Raw genomic sequence first — 21,309 nt, forward strand, 5'->3', positions numbered from 1 at the left:
TATTTCCAATATCAGACAAAACTACATTTATGGCAAATATGAAGTGTATTGACGTAGTATACATACATATATATTGTATATAAAAGAAACGTCCTGAATCGTCTGACTCGCTGATCAAAAGTATCCAGCAGCTCACCTCATTGCTGTTATGGCGCTGAGGGCTCAGGGCCAGATTTTCCAAATGCTGACGTCACCTCCACTCCTCCGTGCACTGCAAGGAGAGGGAGGGAAGTTGCAAAGCAAAGAAGAAGGGATGGGGAGAATAAAGTAATTGGTTTGCGGTCCTGCTTTTCAGTGACACATCATGAAAATAAAAAGTGCCCAAGGTTTAAATTATCACATTCACCTTAACAAAGCACTCACACATGTTATTTTAGTGAGGATTCCAAACCACAATGTCCGTCACTGCTCTGGATAAATAAATAAAGTAGGGACAAAGGTCACTATAGGTTTTGGCAAGGAAACATCCATGAGTTGTATTTTTTCAGATATATTGTTTGAGGGTTTCACCTATGTTCTTTTTTATTACTCCCAATGATGAAATAGAAACCTGCACTTGTGTTTTATTGCCCAAAAATAAATAAGGAATTTAGATCATGATCCACCGGCTTCCATGTTATTTTACTTGCTGAAAAATTGTTGATGTTGATGCTTTCTTAAATAAATAATCTGTTAATGAATGATGTTTATGTGTCATCTAAGGCTTGACTGATGGTTAGGGGAATACTGATAAAGCTTTTTATACCTTAAAATGCATTAAAGATTAAGTGCCACACCTAGTGGCTGAATTGGGTAGAGCATTCCCAACCTGTTTCCCATTCAATGTTGCCTGGTAAAGATAAAACAGGATTACCCATGTTTGTGTCATCATATGACTATTTTACACATGTCAGCTGAAAAGCTCTGTCATTACGCCCCATTACACTGGTGTCACTCCAAGACTCTAAGATTCATAATTATTCCTTGAATGAGTTGCAAAGTTGACAAGCAGCCAGAGTTTGAATGTCACTGAGAAGTGGATGAGTGCCAGGCCCTTGGTGTCTTTCCCCTGCAAGGTGGCTCCAACTGAAGGAGAAGCTGACCAGCCCAGATTGTATCCATTGATGAGGTCACAAGGGTCAGCCTTAAAGGCTTGAACCTAAGAAAACCTTTAAATTACTGAATGATTTATCCACCGGCCCCAACTACAGCCTCTCTAACGATTAACATTAATTTCGGGGATGGGTGGCGGATTTAGTCCTTGGCGCGCAATAAAACGTCGTGGCGAGACTGGCAGGCTCATCTTATTACGCACATTAGGCACATCCTTTTTTTTTTTACCCCCAACTTCTAATTATTCAACTGGTCTCTCTTCAGTGGAGGAAAGCTTAGTCTGAAACATTGTATGTCATTATTCCACTTTTGATCCGGGTGAAGTTTAGTGGAAAGCATTGGCTTGAGATAGGAAGTGAGGAAGTGGGTTCTTCTTTGGGTTATGGGTGATTATACAGGAGGAACTTAAATTACTCCTGTTGTCGTTATGCCAAATGCTCACCCAAAATGCCTTTTTCCCCCCCATACACCATGGGGTGTCCAAGGTGTGGCCGGGGGGCCATTTGCGTAGGTCCGCTTTGTAAAGACACACAGGGTATGTATATTTTTTTCTAAAAATATAATAAAGTTGCGCTTCTGGTATATGATAATGTGTCATTTCCCATCTGGCAATACTAGTGCGTACCGCAAATGGCCCCAGGGCCGTACTTTGTTCACCATTGCACGTGCAAGACATAGGATACGGGGAGGATAAGGGGGGAGGGTGAAGGCGAATACATAACATGCGAAAAATAAGAAAAAACAGCAAAGTAAAAGTCTGCATATATGACATCAGCAAGCTCTATATGAGGAAGGAAGCAGGAAGCATCAGGACCAATCTGGAGGCAGTCATCGCACAACCTCAGCAGCGCGCAAAACGCACACGCAATGAGTGGCGCTCACCCAGTCTAAATATAACCAGACATGAGAGGTAGCGTCTGCTACTCAACAGGACAAACTTATTCGAGGAAACCAAAGTGAACGGATTCTAAGCTTGGGTGGATTTCAAACATTTATTCACTTCTACGCTGCCACGCTTTGCCTCCTTATCGGACCTCTGCTCTCTTCTTGGAACACAACTTTGTCACACAAGGAGTGATGCTGCGAGTTCCCAAGCTGCACTTGCACTCAAGGGGAACCTAAAAAAGCCCAACCGGTTCGGAATAACATTTCATCCGATGCAAGGTACTGAATTCATTGCGTTTATTTCACTTTTACGCACGTTTGCGCTCAAATCTGCGAAGGGCGCTCCTTTGCTTTTTGTGTATTCAGCATTGTTTCAACACATTAACACACAAGCGAGTTTGCATTTTAATCCACATGCTAATTGTATATGCTAGGTGTTGATTTTGTTACACTTTAATCACACTAACCTCGTTGTCATTCTCCCCGCAGCGCACCGAGGAGAGTACTCAGCGGAGGGTCATCTCGCTCCATAAAATGATCCCAATTGGCGACCCGATACTATGTCGCATCTCATCTGATGTTTGACACATTTGCCGCACGACTAAAAGGAAGTCCAGGAGAACATTTGCAGAGTGAGATATTCCATCCCAAGCACCCTTTTAAAAAAAAAAAAAACCCGGAGTCCGGACAACTAATCGCCGTCCAGATGCAGTTTCGACTCTTCTCATTTGCGCTGATAGTGTTGAACTGTATGGAGTACAGCAACTGTCAGGCGCCGTCACAACGCTGGAGAAGAAGCAAAAGAGGTACAACCCTTACATACTACCACAGCATGCTTACATAGTAGTGTTTAAATATCATTTTAATAGCATTTCACATAATCGGTCACAGGAAAAAGTAGCCGTAACTGACTTTATGATTGGTTCTGACAGCGCTCAGGTGCGATTATCCACAGACTATAAGCCAGGAACATTCCAGAAATGCATGCCAAACGGCAAGTAATACCAAGTCAAACCTCAAGTTTTCCAACATCTTGATATAACCTTGCAAAAACAGGGTTTACGGGCTGTGTAACGTTTTTTCACTGCCAGTAGATAATGCTTAAAATGTGAGTGTGCAGATCCAAAAAAAATCTAATGAAACTGTTGCAGTTGTGCCGGGGCTCAAAAAGCCAAACAAAATAAGTCCAAATGTAGTTTATTTCATTCGGGACTATTAGTGAAACTATTGAAAAAGCTGCTGATGCGCATCGCTCCTATTGTGGGCGCTATTTCATGAATGACTGATTTATGAATTGCACATCTTCTCTTAAGCTACCTAAGCTGGTTTTAATTGATCTCATATCCACTTTGAACAGTTGGTAGGAAACCAGAATAACAATTGCTCAGGCAGGCGCATTTGAAGAGAGGAGGGGGGGGGGGGATCAGCCTCTTTGTAAACACCTCTCACTCCTCTCAATGGCGAGGAGACAGTGGGATTAGGAGAGGTCCTCTTTAGGCTTGTGACATAATTCGTTTCATTCAAAGCGTGTAGGTTGGAGCTTGTTTTTGCACCATTTTAAGCCAAGCAGCCAACTTTGGGACAAGCGCTCCCTGCTGTGTGTTGGTACACAGCAGAACCCATTCAGAATCAGGGGAGGGAGGTCGGTTCTTGTAAATTGTATGGCAATCACAGATTTAATCATATGCACTGCGTGCCAAGGGGGAACCTCCACACTCTAAAAGCCCTCCACTGCCCATCTGCAAATAATCAGTCAAGCACTGCGGGGTACTGGCACATACACGTTTTTTTTAGCCCTTCTGTGTGTGTTTCTTTTTTGAGTAATTGTGTTAGTGTCTAGCAGTTATACACCGCCTGGGTCACGCACTTTTAATATTTTCTTGGTCCGACATTACCTTTAATCACGGCACACATGCGCTGATTCCACAAGCTTCTGTCCTGAGTTGCATTCATTTTTTGGCCAAGAAAATCTTCTCCAGCACATCCCAAACATCCACATCCTTACTCTTTTGGTGCATACCATTGCCGAACCTAGACCTAACCAACCGCAGAAACCCTTCTTCTTCGTTAAATCCAACAGGTGACCTTTTTTGTGTTTGGAATTGGTTTCATATGTATTAGAGAGTGGAATATGAAATCCATTGGCAATGAGCTGAAAAGAGTTTAACTATTGTGTTATGAACTATTGTGAATCACCCCATGAAATGCAAATACCCAGCAGAACAAGTTTGTTATGTTCCTCCTGTCTTTATTTACCACCGCAACACAGAAAAAAAAGCATGTGTGAAAGATGACTGACCAATAGGTCTAAAGAGTCTTCATACGTTTCTAGCCCTCCGGGTTCTTCTGACAGCTTTATACACAGTCTGTCTGCACTCTTAAAAATGCTGGGTTAAAAACAACCCAATCTGGGTTGTTTCCCAACCCAACGCTGGTTAAATATAGGACCAACCTCGCGTTGGGTTATTTTAACCCAACAAGTTGGGTTGGTTCTCTTAACCCAACAATTGGGTTGTACATTGGGTTGTACATATGACCCAACGCTGGGTTCATATTTACTACACGGCTGGGTTATTTCAACCCAACAAGTTGGGTTGCCAATATACCATATATATATATATATATAAATAATTTATTTATTTTTATTGTATGCTAATATTATTAATAATATATTACAATGACACCAATGTAACAATAAAATATTTATTTATTATATATAATATATTTATATTACATTTCCAGAACATACAAATATAACAACTCACAACATTTCCTTCACATATGAACAAATTATGTCCAAAAAAATTACATTTTAAGAACGGGTGAGGGGGACAGCTATGAGAGAGTGATATATACATAGAACAAGAGGCTCTGTGAGCAGCAGCACAAATGGGTAGGCGAAGTATTCCACCATGTTAGCTCCGACCTATGATGAGAAAAGAAAAAAAGGTAAGTATTTTGTAAGTATTTCTAGCAGTGCAGAGCAATTGTCATCAGCTCTCTACTGAAGCTATTTCAATATATATTCTACGGGGAGAAGTGTGACACCTGTAAAGTCAATGGCGTGTTCAACAATTTATTCAGGGGGTTTGGCCAGTCTAATGTTTGGTCTGTGGTTTATACGTCACACATCACTATGGAGTAACAACTTACACCAAGTTACAACTTGTAAGAATAGTGCTTCATGAAATGAGAAACAGCCAAATGTTACGCTGTCACACATTCCACGAAATACAATCTTTTCAAGTCGCTCCTCATAAAAAGAGTCCTGCTTTAAAACTGTGTAAAAGAACAACTGGAGTCATGTCACAATTCATTTACATTTTAATTTCTGTTGAAAGGTAAATTACTTACCAGCTTAACATCGATGAAGGCTCTCTTCACCTCCTGAATACTCGCCCGGGCCAATTTCCTGCCCTTTTTAAACACAGGCGGAGGGAGCAGGATGGGCAGCAGCGTCATGGGCAACTTCTCCCCTGGCATCTGTAGGACAATTATGGGTGTCATTACCAGATTGTTGAGAACATGAGTTTTAAATATTATAATATATTACAATTTTAGATAAAACTGTTTTCAATATGTTCCACTACTGTGCAGTGTTGTCGTATTGCAATCAACCCTAAAATAATATTGAGAAAATGTCTCGATTATGTTTACTTGGTCTATATTAAAACACAAAAACACACCCCAAACATTTTTTTTTACCAATTGGGATCATAATGTGTACCATGGAGGGTTTGTCATCATTGTCTCGAGCAGTGGTGAGCAAACTTTGACTCGCAGGCTGATATAACAGCAATATATATTGGAATCACAAGATGGCTCACCCTGTTAAAAATGTGGGTATTGGTACAAGCAACAGTGACTGACCCACCGCCATTTCTTATGTCTATAACATATAGCAGGCACAGTAGCTACTGTAAAACAATACCCATAAAATGAAGGCATGAAGATGACTTACCTTTCAATCAGCCCTGGTAGCTGCCACTCAGTCAATTTGGAACTGACAAACTCATCCATAGATACTTTTCAGCGAACTGAAACATCACAAAGAGGGTCCATAATAACAAACATACCATGAAATGAAATAAGATTCAGTAGTCCAAACATTTATATGCAACTTACAAAACTGTCGTCGAATTCGCGCCCAAACTGATTAGTATACAGTGGACTATCGGTGGCTAACGGAAGCCCGCTAGCATGCAGCAGTCTAGCTTAAAAAAACACCGGTTCATCAGCACGCTCGTATTAATTCACGAGATTCTTTAACTTGATATCACATAAAATGGCAAATTGACGAGATAACTGACGTTGTCCTCATAACTATCACACATGTCTCTTGTAATTTCAACAACATAGTTTGGTTCCTACATAGCTCGCCAGCGAATGTGTTCGCTTGCCACTTTTGGAGGGAATGGAAGTTTGCTAAGGTTACCGATCGATTCCTCAAGCTAGTACTCAACAGTGCTTCACGAACTTACATTTTAACACGTTTATGAAGTGTTATATAATAATATAAAGTCATTTATACGGTAAAACAATAGTGGGAATGTAACAAACCTTGCTCCGTGCTGAAATTGGTCTCCTCAGATGAAATGTGGGGTCCGAACGAAGTAAGTTTGTGGGCGGGGCTTTGTTGCGCATGTCCAAAATTCTACCCAACGCTTTGGGTTGTCCAAAATAACCCAGCACAATATAATGGAAATCACAACCCAGCAGCAAATAACTCAGCACCCAACAGAGATAACCCAGCGAATTGGGTTCTCAGAATACCCAACTCAATAAAAATAACCCAATTAAATGACCCAACAGGCTCAACCCAGCGATTGGGTCAAAAAAATAACCCAGCATTTTTAAGAGTGTGGCATGAACCAGGAGCTATCCAAATCGTTCAGCAGTGTTGAGTCCCAGACATGCTTGAAACTCAATTTGGCCACACTGTACTTGCCGAGCATAACTGTTTTATGTGTAACAATAACAACACTGGTGCATTTTGGAACATGTTCGGAAATGGTTTACCATTGATGTGATACATGCATGCATGCGCAACATTACCAAGTGAGGCGTAAGAGGTGTGTTAAGCAATCATGAGAAGATTTCGAGGAGAACAATTGGATGTGTAAGCTTGCTAAGTTTACGTTTTTGAGATTGGGATTTTATAGGATGTGAATGAATCTAGTTCACATGCTGCATGATCCATTTCATCCGACTGAGGCAGCGCTTCTCAAATAGTGGGGGTATGCTCCCTCAGGGGCCGGGGCGAAGTGTCAGAGGGGACACAAGGGGCGTGGGGGGGTTTGAGGGGGGACTTTCACTATCAGTGTTGTTCTGCCTCCGCTAAAGTTTGGGCTATACTTGCTTGGTCAACAGACAGATAACTGTTCTCAGTAAAGATTCCAGTTGAGTTGCGTGTCACAGCTACCTGAACATAAAGCAATAAAGTCAGTTTTGAATCACACAAGTTACAAATATTTAGGGGTGTCACAATACACTTGGCTCAGGAGACGAAACGCTAAAGAGAGACACTTTTAAAAAACCTTCGACAACAAATATAGGACTGGACAAACAGACTGGACAAATGTTTTATAACTTTGCAAGCATGACCTAAGCATGATGCTGTTAACCGTTTAACTTCTCTCCACCAATTGAAGCAAAAATTAAATGTTTTGATCGAAGTTATATGTATAGATTGTGTTTTGAGCTCCCAAATCTTAAGTAACTTTGATCAAATGTAGGATAACTACAGCTCCCATACACACTGTAGTTGGTCAATGTTCTGCATTATACGTTGGTAGTGTCTTGTCTGTTTTATCCACCTATTGCATTGCTGTGTGTAGTTGTTTTGACACCACGACTCTGAATGGTATATCGTAGCTAATATAGTATCGCTCACTCAGGTACATTACACTTGAGTACCCTCTAGTGGCTCAAATGGGACATTACACAATGATGACATGACACGGCATAATGATCTCTGAATGATAACCTTAATGATATATTTTTCTTTTGAAAAAGGTCGAAATGATCGAATATGGGTTGGTAAATGACCTCCTACAACCTGGCGGGCAGGCATAGTGACACTTCTACAAAGATAACAAAATGGAGGAAGGGACTGCATCTACTGTATATCCCAATATGTGTGCTTATGTAACTCAATCAGGATGTATGGAATAACATTATCCAGTGCAGTTCACACACAATGACAAACATGCCTCTATGTTAGAATCTATCTGACTGAGTTAATCAATACTCAGCACTCTTAGCACCCTCGATGCATCATGTTTGTGTAAGTGGATGTTAGTTTGTCGTGTAAAGTAGATGAAGGTGTGGATAGTACTGTAGCTCAATAATTGTCCTTGTGTTATCATACTGTGTTACTTTTACTGTCTATTCTCTGGTTAATGATGCCACCTGCTGTCTACAAAAACTCACACTTGAGTGGCACTGCCAGGAGCAACATAGATACCCAGATGTTTAAACTGGTAATGAATCTGTCAGAGTGGTGAAAAGATGCCATGTGATACCTTTAACCCTTTCACACCTCCAGCCTGAAATTTGAATTCCAAAATCTCTCCAGATCAAATCTTTCCGATCATTTTCTGGTCGGTCGAGAGCGACGTGTCCGTGATGTGTTGCATCTCCAGATGTCTTGAAGGATGAACGTGTTTAGATGAAACACGCGTGGCCTAGCAGGGTGGAGGGAGTGAAGTCAGAGATGCATGACATTTTGTACCGCTGATGACAGTCGGGAACAAGGTTTGCGGGATGTGTTTTAGGCCAAAATCCACAGAAAATAGTCATGACGTGTAGCTGATTATGTCCTTGTTTCAACAAAGAATCTCAACGGCAGACGTTGGACAAACAATGTGTTCCATTTTGTGGTCATGCCCATATAAGAGCTGATAAGGAGACATTGTAGACATTGACGATTCAAATATAAATACTAAGACAGACAGTTCCCTCACCATCCAGGCCCCGAAAACCAGGCCTCTATGTGCTGAAAGCTCACACAGTCCCCAGTTTGTGGTTGTGAGTGTTAATGTTGGAACCCGGCACTTGAGTGCAATATAATATGTTGATGAGAGAGAGAACGCTCCAAGTGGCTGCTTTAACCTTTGGAAAAAGAGATGACAACCCTGCAGATGGCATGTCTGTTGACACGGCTCTCTCATTTGATGCCCCTCTAATCCAGGTGACGGGAGCTCTGCGTCCTGACCCTGCTGGGTCTATCATCGTTTGTTGACTTTAAACTTGCGTGGCACCAGCTATCTGACACATGGATGGCTTTGCAGAAAGGCTGAAAAGTGATCTGAGGTTTTGATGGGCTTTTCGGCGTCCTTAGCGGTCGTGCTGGCAAGAAGGGGTTGGGGCTTTTTAGGGGACGAGGAAGGCATATTTAAGCAGATCAGCTGGAACCAACTGAATGTGAACAGCATCACCTGAGAGGGATTACAGCGAGCCGAGTCTTGACCTGAGCCCGGGCTCCAACAACACAACACTCTGTCTTTTTTTCTCAGGCCCTGTCAGCCAAGCTTCAATAAGTACAAGTGTGTGTGTGTGTGTGTGTGTGTGAGTGCAAGGGAAAGCAGCACTAGCGGAAGACCTGATAAATACACGGTCATCATGCAGGTGCATGTTGTTGATGCTCTCATCAATGCATCAAGCCCAGAACAAAAACGCACAACCTTTCTGACAGACACCCTATTGACCTTTCCCTCCTCACTCATTGGACAATATACCATGGCCGATCCCGTGGATTATCACAGCACCTGTAACAGACAATGAATCTCCTTAGTGTTGTATTGATAAATCACATTAGTCTGACCCTGCCTCCGAACTCAAAAGACTAGCTCCTTGTTTGACCTACTAACCCGCGCATGTCGACCTCGCCTATAACGTCAGCTTCTGCTCCGAGTCACAGCGTATCAAATGAACCTGCTGAAAGGCTCTTTAGTGTGCTCATGCCATGCTACACTGCTGAAAGCCCCAACGCAGGCCAATGCATGCAGTGGCATGAACTACTTGGGCGGGTGATACACAGATTCTCGCACCGTTTCTATTTCCCTACTGTCTCGTGAAAATGCTTATATCTAATTTAATGATATTTGATACAAAGAGTAGTACGTATTCACTGAGAAGGAACTGAAGTGAAGGATTTGCCGTATATACAGATATAAAAAGCATTGTTATTGTTGTAAAGGTGTTGCTTATTTTGGTTTATTCAGGTATACCTCATGCTGTGTGCAGTGAGCATGTATGGAAAACATATATAGTAGCTTCTTGTCTTTCCTTTTTGGACGGTGGAGGAGGTACACAACGGGATCTTCTATTCCACTCTCAATCATTGTCATGACAGGATCCCATATGCTGGCAAGGCTGAATGCCAAACAGATGTTTTTGTTTTAAGCGACATTCTACCACAGTGTAAAACCAAATTTTTCGGAAATCTGAAATGAAATGAACATATTATGCAAAAGCACAGCAGCCCACATTTCCATGGGGCCGAAGGAAACTCTTTAACTGCAGACAAAAAGTGCAGTGTGTCTCTGAATACAAGGGAGATTCATTTTTTTTCAAGCCTCAACTCCTGTATACTTGCTCCCCCGAGTATATACCCCCCCGAGGCAATTACACCTCACTATTGTTTCCTCATAAAGCTACTAAATATGAACAGCCAATTTGGTCCCAATGTCTCAAGTTTATTGCGCTGTAAAATTTGTAATGCGTGGATCATTACTAAGTGCCACACATAAAACAACAACACAAAAGACTTTTTAAATTACGTACTCATGCAAGTGTTTCATAGGTAGGAGAGGTGCCTAAAACCCTCAGGCGTGGAGTGAAAGGCACTTTCAGATTACTTTTTCCGAGTGCACACATCGATACGAATTTAGGGAAGAGCTGTGCAGAGGTAATGACGTGGATACAATAGGCAGCCATTGTGTTTTCCCTCATTTCATATGATCATGGGAATTGTTTAAATGGTATTTCCTAATTTCCTAATTTTTACTGAATATACACCTGGATGAAAACTAATAGCCCAAACGCACTTGTTTTCTTGCCAAGGCTGTAGTCTGGCTTTAGTGCAAGGTAGAATATTTGCAATTAGGAGCTGCCTGACACCAGGAAGGAACTTCCATATATGGGCAATATTTCCATTAACAGTGATTGCATCTGTATTTTTAAAGCTTCTTTTCTGCTACTGATTTGTGTCCTTCACACATGTTCAATTGTTACCATTCCTCTTGAAGAAGCCATCTGCTCAATGTCATCTGAGCTGTTCTGTTCAGTTGATTTTCAAAAGACTGCTTTCCGAGTTTCGACTATAGCGCTGTACACCAAATGCATGTATTCTAATGAAATGCATATCATGTCCTTTTGATGCATTCTGTGGACAAGGAATGATAATTCTTGAGAAAACCCCTTGAGAAAATGAATCAAGGTGTGCAGGAACAATCACACACACTTGGCTTCACTTGCATCTACTACTTGCATCAATAAAAAGTGAAGAATAGCACATCGGTTGCTAAACATTGTGACCACCCCCTCTAATAATCGACAGATGGACATGACTCCATTTCCCCCTCCATCTCCTCACATTTATGGGACCTCTAATTATGCTTACACACCACATCAAAATACGGCTCAGCATGCAACGCTTTTGTTATTGACAGGAAGTAAGTTGGTTAGATGCAATAAAACATCTCTCTGCAGAGCAGCGCGCCTGTAATTTTATGCCCCGAATATGGCCATTAAGGTAAGGTAAGGGCGCTGTTGTGGCCATTGCTGCTGCCCACTCACTTCTCATGTAGTGGGATCCTCTTGTGACAAATCTGTAGAATCAAGTGATACAATAAGCAGCGCTTATAGGCGACCTATTACGCTTTTTCTGACCTATAAATGTAGTTAGAATGTTACATGGTCGTGTGAATCGATGCCAAAATTTAAGATGAGGTTTGCGCATTTGAAAGTGAGCTCTGAAAGACTTTTGGGATGCCTTCAAAAAGCGTGGTAAAGTTGCCACTTTGTGATTTTACAGAGGAGCTGACTTCCCTATATGGGCGTGGCTATAAGCCAGAAAAGCTCTCTGCCCTCCTGACCGTGAAATACCCGCCAAACTGCCAGAAACGCCGGGAAAGGTGCATTAAATTCGAACACACTGTACATCCATGCGGCGCCCTCACAAACGGCTTCTGCGCTCCACCGCACCAACGGTGCCTCTGACAAAGTGTGTCCGACAATGAGTGCTCCTTCTCCTGAGCTCCACCGCACTAGCAGCGCTACGTTGCCACTCTGAGTTCATATACGGTAAGTCATGGGTGTCCAGCCAGTAGCTGATGAGCTGCCAGTAGCTCCTAAACACTTTCCAATTAGCTCTCCAAAGACTTTATTCATTTATTATCAACTCCTAGACCCGCTATATTGGAAAGTGGGGGTTGTTTGTTGTTACTTTGGGCGTGTGAAACAATCACAGCAGAGGGGGGGCGTTCCCGGAATTTAAACAGACCTTTTTGGCGGGAAGTGAATGTTTTCTGTGCGGGTTATTGTGTGTAGCTGCTCCATAGGGGACCACAACTCAATACAAAGGGTCGAAAAATTTGCATAATAGGTTCATTCATGAATAATAAAATGAAGTTTGGTGTCAAAATGCAGCTGTTTGAGAAAATGCTGACATTTCTTAAACAGGTATGTACTGTATTTATTGTATCCATGTACTTCTACTGTACTTCTGTACTTCATCTACTGTTGCATTAGTTTGTCTCCTTGTTGGTGTAAACATGGCCACTCCCTGTTGCTCAAGTGTGACTTACATGTGTTTTTTTTGCTCTTCATTATGCTTTTTTTATCTGATGCGATTCATACTCTGGAATGACTTACAGTGTTAATTAAGTAAATATATCAAACAGATGTGAAATAATTCAGATGTGTTATCGTGTGCTTAAAGACACCGGTTTCCATTATTAAGTGTGCAAGAGTAAGGAGTACATGGCTTCAGGTCAAATAGCTGAAGGGGTGAGGGACCGGGATAAGTTCGTAAACCACTTGACTGCGTGAACCAGGGACTGCAAGTGGTCTGGATTAGAGACTTTGTTATGGTTTGAGCTGTGGTTGAGTTCAATGTTGGTAACTGGGGAACTTCGGTAGTAAATACAAGCTTGTCTGTGGAATTAGTGTTGGAATCGTTGGGACAGGTTTATCAATTAATGCAATTCATCGTTGTAGTGGGCATGCTCGAGGCTGACTTGTGCTGATTTCACCAAGCTATCGAGCATCGTGATATGTAAAGGCCTCATGGCAGTCTGCAGAGTGCAGAAGCACCCGGCGTGTTTCTAATCAGGACCAAGGCTGGGAGTCATTACTGGGCCTTGATGCTGAGCTCATTGTCTCTGAGAGTAAGCGGGGTCTGGGGTAACAGAAAGGGGAAATGTTGCGTGTATGTTAGCTGTAAAGAGGTCTAGGAGGGTCGTCTGCTGCAGTTTTAAGTGGTCAGAATCAAAGTTGCGCTGGGAAGGTAAGGGATAGGACAAGGTTGCAAACACTGCATCAGTGAATGAGCCTTTTTACGAGATATGCATCTGTCTTTTTAAGAGTAAAGCAATAAGACCGTTGGATCAATCGTGTAATGGAAGCCAACAAAGTGTATTGTCACGCCAAAGCACATCAAGCTCGCACCTCACAGTTGTCACTCATGAAACAACATATGTGATTATTTGGAACAAGAAAGCTTTGCCTTTACACATCTGCTTGCTAACTGGCTGTCACTGCAAGCCTGTTACTCATGTCTTGCCTCTCATCTCTCCTCTGGCTTTCAATGTGGTGAATAAATTATGTGGTGCATATTAAACTGTCCTTTTTTTCTTTTACTGGATTTCCTCATCGTCACAGCTATGATTTGAGCTACACCTTGCAAGCCAAAACCAGCTGACTGCTTGTCAGAAAAGGGCCTTCTGTTAGCAGGAGATCAGATGACTGACTACATGTCATGGAAGTTGTCCCTCAAACTGGCAGGATTGTCACCTCGCGCCGGCCCACTGTTTTGGCTCTGTCCGTTCTGCTTGTTATTAGCAGATGAAGTGGCAATTAACTCTCTGTCAGTTGGAAACCAAACAGCAACCAAAGATTACAGCCATCTGGCAAACATAAAACAGGTGAGTGTAGTCGTGTCGGTGTATTTTGGTCGCAAATCTGAGCTCATGCTATTCTTCGATGTGTGGTAGGTGAAATTAGATGCAACAGCCAACAGCTGTATGGTGGAGACCATAAATAATCTCTTTGGGTCTTCTCATTGAGGACCTCACCTGGGTTTGTGAGTGTTAAGCATCGGCTTTCATCAAAAAAGCCACAGGCTGTCCAATAAGAACAGTGTTAATGCCTCCAGATGAGATCCACACATGGAGAGATGCTTTGAAGAAGTTATTTAGGCTCATGTTGACTCGACCCGACAAAGACGCTAAATGTTTGATTATCTTCAGTTGTGTTCTTCTCACTAATATACTCCATGATTAACTCAGTTACGTAGAATTTTGGAGCGCGCTCACAGACAGTATAACTAAGCCTATGGAATAATACCCCAAGATGAAGTGCAATATCATTTACCGAGTATCCTATTTTATTTATTGTTTTTATTGGGGTGTGTGGTTTTTATTGGAGTGTTTTGTGCCTTATCAACTTTTTTTGATAGTACGCTAGTACTTCCCTCTGCATGTGCTACTTGGCGAGATGCCTTTTCACTTCCTGGTTGTTGAGTATTAATTTCAGTGATTGAGATGAATGCCAAGCTCTTATAAAATGCACTTCTGGACGTTTTTTCGTCTTAAAACTGCATCAAACATGATCTCTTCTACTGTGGAGTTGCATCATCACCTACTTAAATTAAAAAAAAAAACCTTAAATAATATTAGGAAAGCAGGAAGTGAACAAATGTAACACTTACTGATTGTAAAAGTACCAGATGGAGGGATAGGATTTAATAAGCTTTGCTTCTTCCTACTCCTTTTGGACATGTGGAACTGTGAACTGATTATGGAATGCACTCAATTGTAATCTGATGCATGTTCAAATGAAATAAAACCATTACCATTACCATTACTTGTGACTCTTGCGCAAAAAACCCCATAAAAGACGTATTTATATGTCTTGGATAGCGAATGAGTTAATGAAAAAATGGTCTCAAAATAATGTTAACGATACAATTACAAAACATTTTGACAGGCCTACATGCATGTGGCAGCGATGTTGTCTTTGTGACTTAATCCAGTGTATGCTTTTTGTAGGCCGATGGAAAATAAGCATGAGGAAGACTGGCTGGAAGGGGAATTTGCACAGTGTGCTGTGAAGGCAGCATCTTTTAATATTGGCATTTTAAGAGGATATGTCGATGTTTATGTGCGGTGCTCCTATATGTTGGATAGGAAAGTCATTCCATTAACATTTCTTAAATTCCTCTGTTCTCCTCCCAACTATTCACACTTGTATTACATCTTGGCTGACTTCTCCTTAACTGGATATTGTTTTATTTGGATTCAGGCCAGTTTGCACAAGCGGCTGCCCTGGCTGTGTAAACAGCTGTCACCAGCAAGAGTCCTAAGGATTGGCTATCTGCACAGAGACGGGCACATTTCTTTTCATAGTTTACATGTTTACTGCCTAACTGCCTTAAAGATGGGTACTGCTTTGTTGTGATAATGTGAGTCGTGAAGTGCAGCTGACAACGCGGGGCTGGTTACCATCAGCAAGCACGAGTGCGTGCATACATATTCATGAGTAGCAAGCACTGTCTGCTCTTCAGAGTGATGATGTGAGAATAATCAGCTGTGGTTTGTAGGCAAAAGAGGGGCACAGTTCAGCATGCAGTACTGTTTACTGATTTATGCATGTAAGATACACTGTGTCACCTGGTGTAATACTGATATTTCAATGCAAAGTCTCGTCCTTCCATCCATAATGTACTTCGATATTTATAGCATGTTAGCCACACAGTCAGGAGATCCGGAAGACATGAGTTCGAATCTCCTTATGGCATTTCTGTTTCACCGGGTAATCTAGTTTCTTCCCAAAAAACATGCATGTTAGGTTAATTAGGTATGAATATGAGCCTGGATGGTTGTTTGTCTATATGTGCCCTGTGATTGGCTGGCGACCATTCCAGGGTGTACCCCGCCTCTCACCCAAAGTCAGCTGGATAGGCTCCAGCATACCCCCACGACTTAAGTGAGGATAAATGGCATAGAAAATGGATGGATGGATATTTATACATGGTTGTTATATATTCATTCATTGCTTCATCGTACCTTTTAAATAAACTTAAATAAACAGCAAAGCAGTTGTCATGATTTATTTAAACTGGAGCTAAATTGTATATCCAGTAACTAAGCACAATATGAACCTCAGCCAGAAATGCAAAAATGTGCAGTCCATTTTGTGTTGAAAGAATTACATTCATTAAATTAAATTAGATTAAATTTACAAAACAATGTGGCGTCTATGAGACTCCTCACTGCAGTCAGCATTCACGGCCTAGCAGATTCACTATTTTTTATTTATTTTCTTTGAAAATAGTTATTTTTTTCCGCAGAAAAAACATCTAACTCCCTATAAGTTTGTAATAACATATAAATACGTGATTGAATGTTGGGGACTTTTTAACGGCCACAATTTTTAAATTAAAATTTCTTCTTGTCAAAGTAGCTTTAAAAGCGCTGCAAGTTGGATGAACCTGTACTATCATAACCCTGGACCTGGTCTGCCCTCCCATGCAGTCCACCACCAGAGCCCGAAGTCCGAAGACAAACCCATTCAATTAGCTATTACATTCTCACGAGAACACGTGAATATGTAGTATAATGTCCGTCCATTATATTTTACAATAATTGCCGCTTAAACTGCATTCTATATTGTGGCAGCACTTAACATTTCCACACCCTGGATCGCATGCAGTACTTTCCCTGAGAAGAAAATTTATTTTGCACAGACATCATTGTTTTCATATTGCTTGATGTGATCCATTTGGACTTTTTTGGACACTCATACCTCATGGCATTTATCCCAAGATTTTATTTCCACATGGCACTGATGAAAAAAATAATAACACAGTCCTGAGGGCTGAGTGTTGGGGCGCCAACACAATTCGGTTACTGGTGCAAAGGTGGTGCCAGCTATTCAGGAGTAACAACAGTGAGGCCAGATGCCTGAGGACCAGGCACCTGCTCCATGTCTGGATACAATTGATCTGTTTTGCAGAAGTGTGAAACACAGATGAACATCATCCTGTTGGAACTTCTTAGAATAGCCATGGCGAGTTGAGATTGGGCGTACTGGTCTACAATATGTTGGGAATACATTTTACGAAGGTTTAGCAAGACACAGTGTACCTGTTGTACCTGGACACCAACACCAGGAGACCATTTAGTGTACCATAATGTACCATTAGGAAAACAAGCTCCTGTGAAAAACAGAAATTAGATCCAGCCACACTTTTGGGCAGAGAAATAAAGCTTTGATGTTGAGTTTTTTTGTTGCAGCGCCATGTGTGAAACTGAGCCCAAGACTTTATCCCCTGTGGTGCGCTCCACTTTTGACCCCTGATCTCCCTCCTGGCCTTGGTGGGCGAGGCTGTTAGCTTGTCTCTTGTTTAAAGGTTAATGATGTAGAACGTAGCAGCAGTTTATATTGGCTTTTTCTATTACAATTTGCTGACCTGCCGATACCGATTTTGGCCGGTACCAATATTTCTTAAATAGCGTGCAGCATAAAACTCCAATGTCACAATCTAATTTATCAATCTAATACCTGTGAGACAATACAAACATGTTGTTTTATCTGGCCATCAGGTCATTCTCTCAAATATAAATGAGTGTAGAAAATTGCTCTCCAAATAACTAAATTATATTAGTTCCCTTAGTCTTGGTTGACATAACATGCATGTTTTTGGCCAGTGTGGGAGCAACTTCGGTTACGTCTACACGGACACGGATGTTTTAATAACGCAGATGTTCCTTTGCATCTTGGCCTTTTGTCCACCCGCCAATGTAGATTTTTGTCCTTACAAATGTAGCGCTGGTGTGAAGACATGCATATGGATGGCGAAAGCTGACTTTTTGGCTTTCCGATGTAACAGTGTTCCCAACTTGGCGATTTTGTCATTAAAGCCTGCGACATTCCAAACGACTAGCACTTTTTCTGTCATCGTTGGAGATTTTTCTGGTATTTGGGGTCCTAAAAGAAATCACGCACTATTCTGCAGTTTTTGTTGTGCTGCCGAGAGGTCCGCCCCGGCCCAAAGCACTCATATGTGGTCAGTTCCCATGTAAAGTAACCATTTGCTGTCAAAGTTATCCCACCAGTTCTAAGTCCATTCAGGTCTTGTCCAAACCCACTGTCATTGCTGGCATCATTGTAGCGGTATATGTTGTTTGTTATACTACTACATACTGTATACTGGCATACTGACAATGAGAATACAGTATACATTACAATTTACAGTATGTGTTTATGTTGACTGTTGTGGCTATGACGTAAGAGAACGTGTTACTCACATCCTCCAGTAAATAAGGAGCTAATTTAGAAATCTTTGAAGTGGACTGTAAGAATTTATTTAATTAGCCATTTAGCTACTCTTGTAAAATTTTGTAAAAAAAAGTATTTCAAACATTACTTTTTCCTTCCAGTGATTCAATGGTCCATGAAACGATTTGTTCTTCAATGGTTTTGGCTACTTCTGCTGGCACTGTCAATCAGTAAGAAGCAATAAAACACTTATATGGTACTTCTATATATTTTTTTATGATTCACAACCTGGTTTTGTGAGGCACCTGGTCAAAAGACACATCTCCCATCTGGATCTTGTGCTTTTTGGCAAGTGCGGGAAAGATCCACATCCAACACCTTTTGGTTCTCAGATGTGGGAGCTGGAAGTGGGGATGAGTTTTGTCAAGGCGATGACAAATGGTACAGATAAAGCGATCAACACTTTGGGTGAGAGAGACAGCGAGGAGGCTACATGGAGTGCAAATATTCAGAGCATGCCCACAATGACTTTACTGATCCTTTCCAGTGATGGACTTGTTGTTCATCACACAGGGAAAAGCAAACCAACAGAACAGACACACAGGGCTGAATGAATTACATATGAATGAATTACTAGACTCCCAGAATGTTCAGCTACAGGTGTGAAAATTAGGTGTGAGTTTTATGTGTTGTGAATTACCTACATGTGGCCTAATCAGAGCCACTCCACCCACCCCTTTTCTTCTCTCTGAAAGGAAACACATTTTTCTCACAGCTTGAGTGGATTTTCAGGAGCATACTGGATGTAATGGCATTTTTAAACCTCCAAACTATGCCTTTTTTCTTTTGGACACTATTTAGTTACCAGCGCCGTTGATTAGTTACTAGATTAGTTACTAGGGATGTCAAATGATCAAAATTAGTAATCTGTTTTCAAATCAATGAATCATGAGTAATCAAGTGGCCCAGTGGTTCGCATTTTGGCCTCGCAGATGGTGGGTTCGTACTTCCGTTGGAACATATCTGTGCGGTTTGTTTGCATGTTTTCCTCGTCCATGCGGGGGTTCTCTCCAGGTAGTCCGACTTCCTCCTACATTCCAAAAATTGTCTCGCAACCAGTCCAGGGTGTATCCTGCCTCGCATCCAAAGAAAGCTGGGGTGGGACCCAGCATACCCGCTACCCTACTGAGGTACAGAAAATGGATCGATAGGTAATCATTGTTAATTAGCAACTAGGTCTGAAATATGGCCGTATTTACTGTATTTTATTAACAGAAACATAAACGACAGGAACTGATTATATTAGGGCTGTAAATTAACTCTATTAACTAAATTAACTCTAGTATCATTTACTGTATCAGTCTCCCCTGCCCTGTTCCCCTTCGGTAAACACAATGTTCCACAGTTTACAAGGGGACATGCTTATAAAAAAGACATGTAATGTAAAGACCTGCAAAAGTGCAGAGGATTCTTTTTCACAGACTTGTCAAAGGCTTGTCAGTGCAAGCAAAATAAATAATAATAATGAGTTTTTTCTGCCTAAACGTGAAAAACCATCCAACTCAAGCTGACATTCCTGATTCCTGATCAAGTGTTGGGCAACCTGAACCTTCTTTCTTTAACATAGCAGAACATGTTGCACAATTCCATGCTTCCACCTTTGTGAGAATTGCTTAATGAAGCCCATTTTCTGTTCCAACATGACAATACTACAGTTCAGAACCCCCCCCCCCCAGACATGTTTGGTAAGACGAACCCACCTGATTTAACCCCATTATCTATATTCTGTTTTTTGAATGAATGGATAGCATTTCTCATCTTACATTTTCTTTGTAGCTGATTCCCCACTACAAGGTTACCTCCACTTTGTCTGTAACTTCATGCACCATAATTTATCGACATGCAATGTAAATTATTGCACATCAAGTTCAATTTCCTACCAAATGTTTGAATGTATTTCGCAAACACCTACAATACCGCTGAAATAATAGTTTCCAAATGGAGCTTCCAGGCTCTTCGGACTCACCTGAATGTGTTTTGGACACATTTCCACACAGAGCCGTAATATACAATTTCACACAGCAATAACTTAGTTTTGAAATGTATCATCTTTATTGAAGAAGATGTGTTTTCAGTGTTGACTCAGTAGCTGATTTATCGTTCTTATGAGGTTTCAACTGGGGTAAATCATTGTAACATCTGCTTTTTTTCTATACAAAAGATTGAATAAAGATGTAAGAGAGAGGAAGAGTTGGCAAGAAGCAAACCACATGTTTGCCTCTGCCCAAAGAGAGATAGTCTGCCATTGTAAGTCATCAGATAACTCCTACTGTGCTTCAATTCTTCAGGGTCATAAAGTGCTCTTGCACCTGCCCTGTCCAAATACAATATATGGAGTGGATATCACCATTGCAAAGATGAAAGGCACATGCCGACTGATGACATGTGCCTCTTGACAGGAAGCTGCCCTTTTTTGGGGGCCAAATTAATTGATAGGTAGTTTTGCTTTTAACTGTCGATGCAAGGTCTGAAATGTCTGGTGTTGTGATGGAGAAACGGGTATAGAATACTCCGAGATTCGGTCACCCAGGTCACCTTTCTTTCTAATTTTCCTCTAACAAGAATTATGAGATCTGGCGTCAGAAAACACAGATGCGGTTTGACCTCGGCCTCAGGGATTATCAATCATAATCTATCATAAAACTGAGTGAACCTCGGGCCATCACTTTGAATTGGACAGTGTCTGCAGGCGTGAGAGCCACATGAGTGGAGCTGGACAGCTGGGTAGAAGGTGCGGAGGTTTTTTTTCCAGATTGATGGTGACTC

The 21,309-nt window shown here is 41.4% G+C and overlaps 1 protein-coding gene and 1 long non-coding RNA gene across 2 annotated transcripts in view; one reads left to right on the forward strand and one right to left on the reverse strand.

Moving 5' to 3' along the window:
* The first annotated feature begins 1,943 nt into the window (after positions 1 to 1,943).
* rspo2 (R-spondin 2) overlaps positions 1,944 to 21,309 on the forward strand; it is a 53,873-nt gene continuing 34,507 nt past the window's right edge. Inside the window, exons 1-2 of the mRNA XM_058053749.2 lie at positions 1,944 to 2,256; positions 2,467 to 2,783. Coding sequence (XP_057909732.2) covers positions 2,555 to 2,783 — 229 coding nt within the window. The 5' untranslated portion in view covers positions 1,944 to 2,256; positions 2,467 to 2,554. The remainder of the gene's footprint in view (positions 2,257 to 2,466; positions 2,784 to 21,309) is intronic.
* LOC144898469 (uncharacterized) lies at positions 5,055 to 6,834 on the reverse strand. The gene is made up of 3 exons (XR_013627351.1): positions 6,538 to 6,834; positions 5,939 to 6,014; positions 5,055 to 5,460 (listed from the first exon to the last, which is right to left on the reverse strand). It is a non-coding gene; the product is annotated as an uncharacterized LOC144898469 (long non-coding RNA).

The sequence above is a fragment of the Doryrhamphus excisus genome, linkage group LG5, assembly GCF_037039965.1.
Source record: "Doryrhamphus excisus strain RoL-2023G ecotype Guam linkage group LG5, RoL_Dexc_Guam_v1.1, whole genome shotgun sequence".
In the NCBI taxonomy this organism is placed as follows: Eukaryota; Metazoa; Chordata; class Actinopteri; order Syngnathiformes; family Syngnathidae; genus Doryrhamphus; species Doryrhamphus excisus.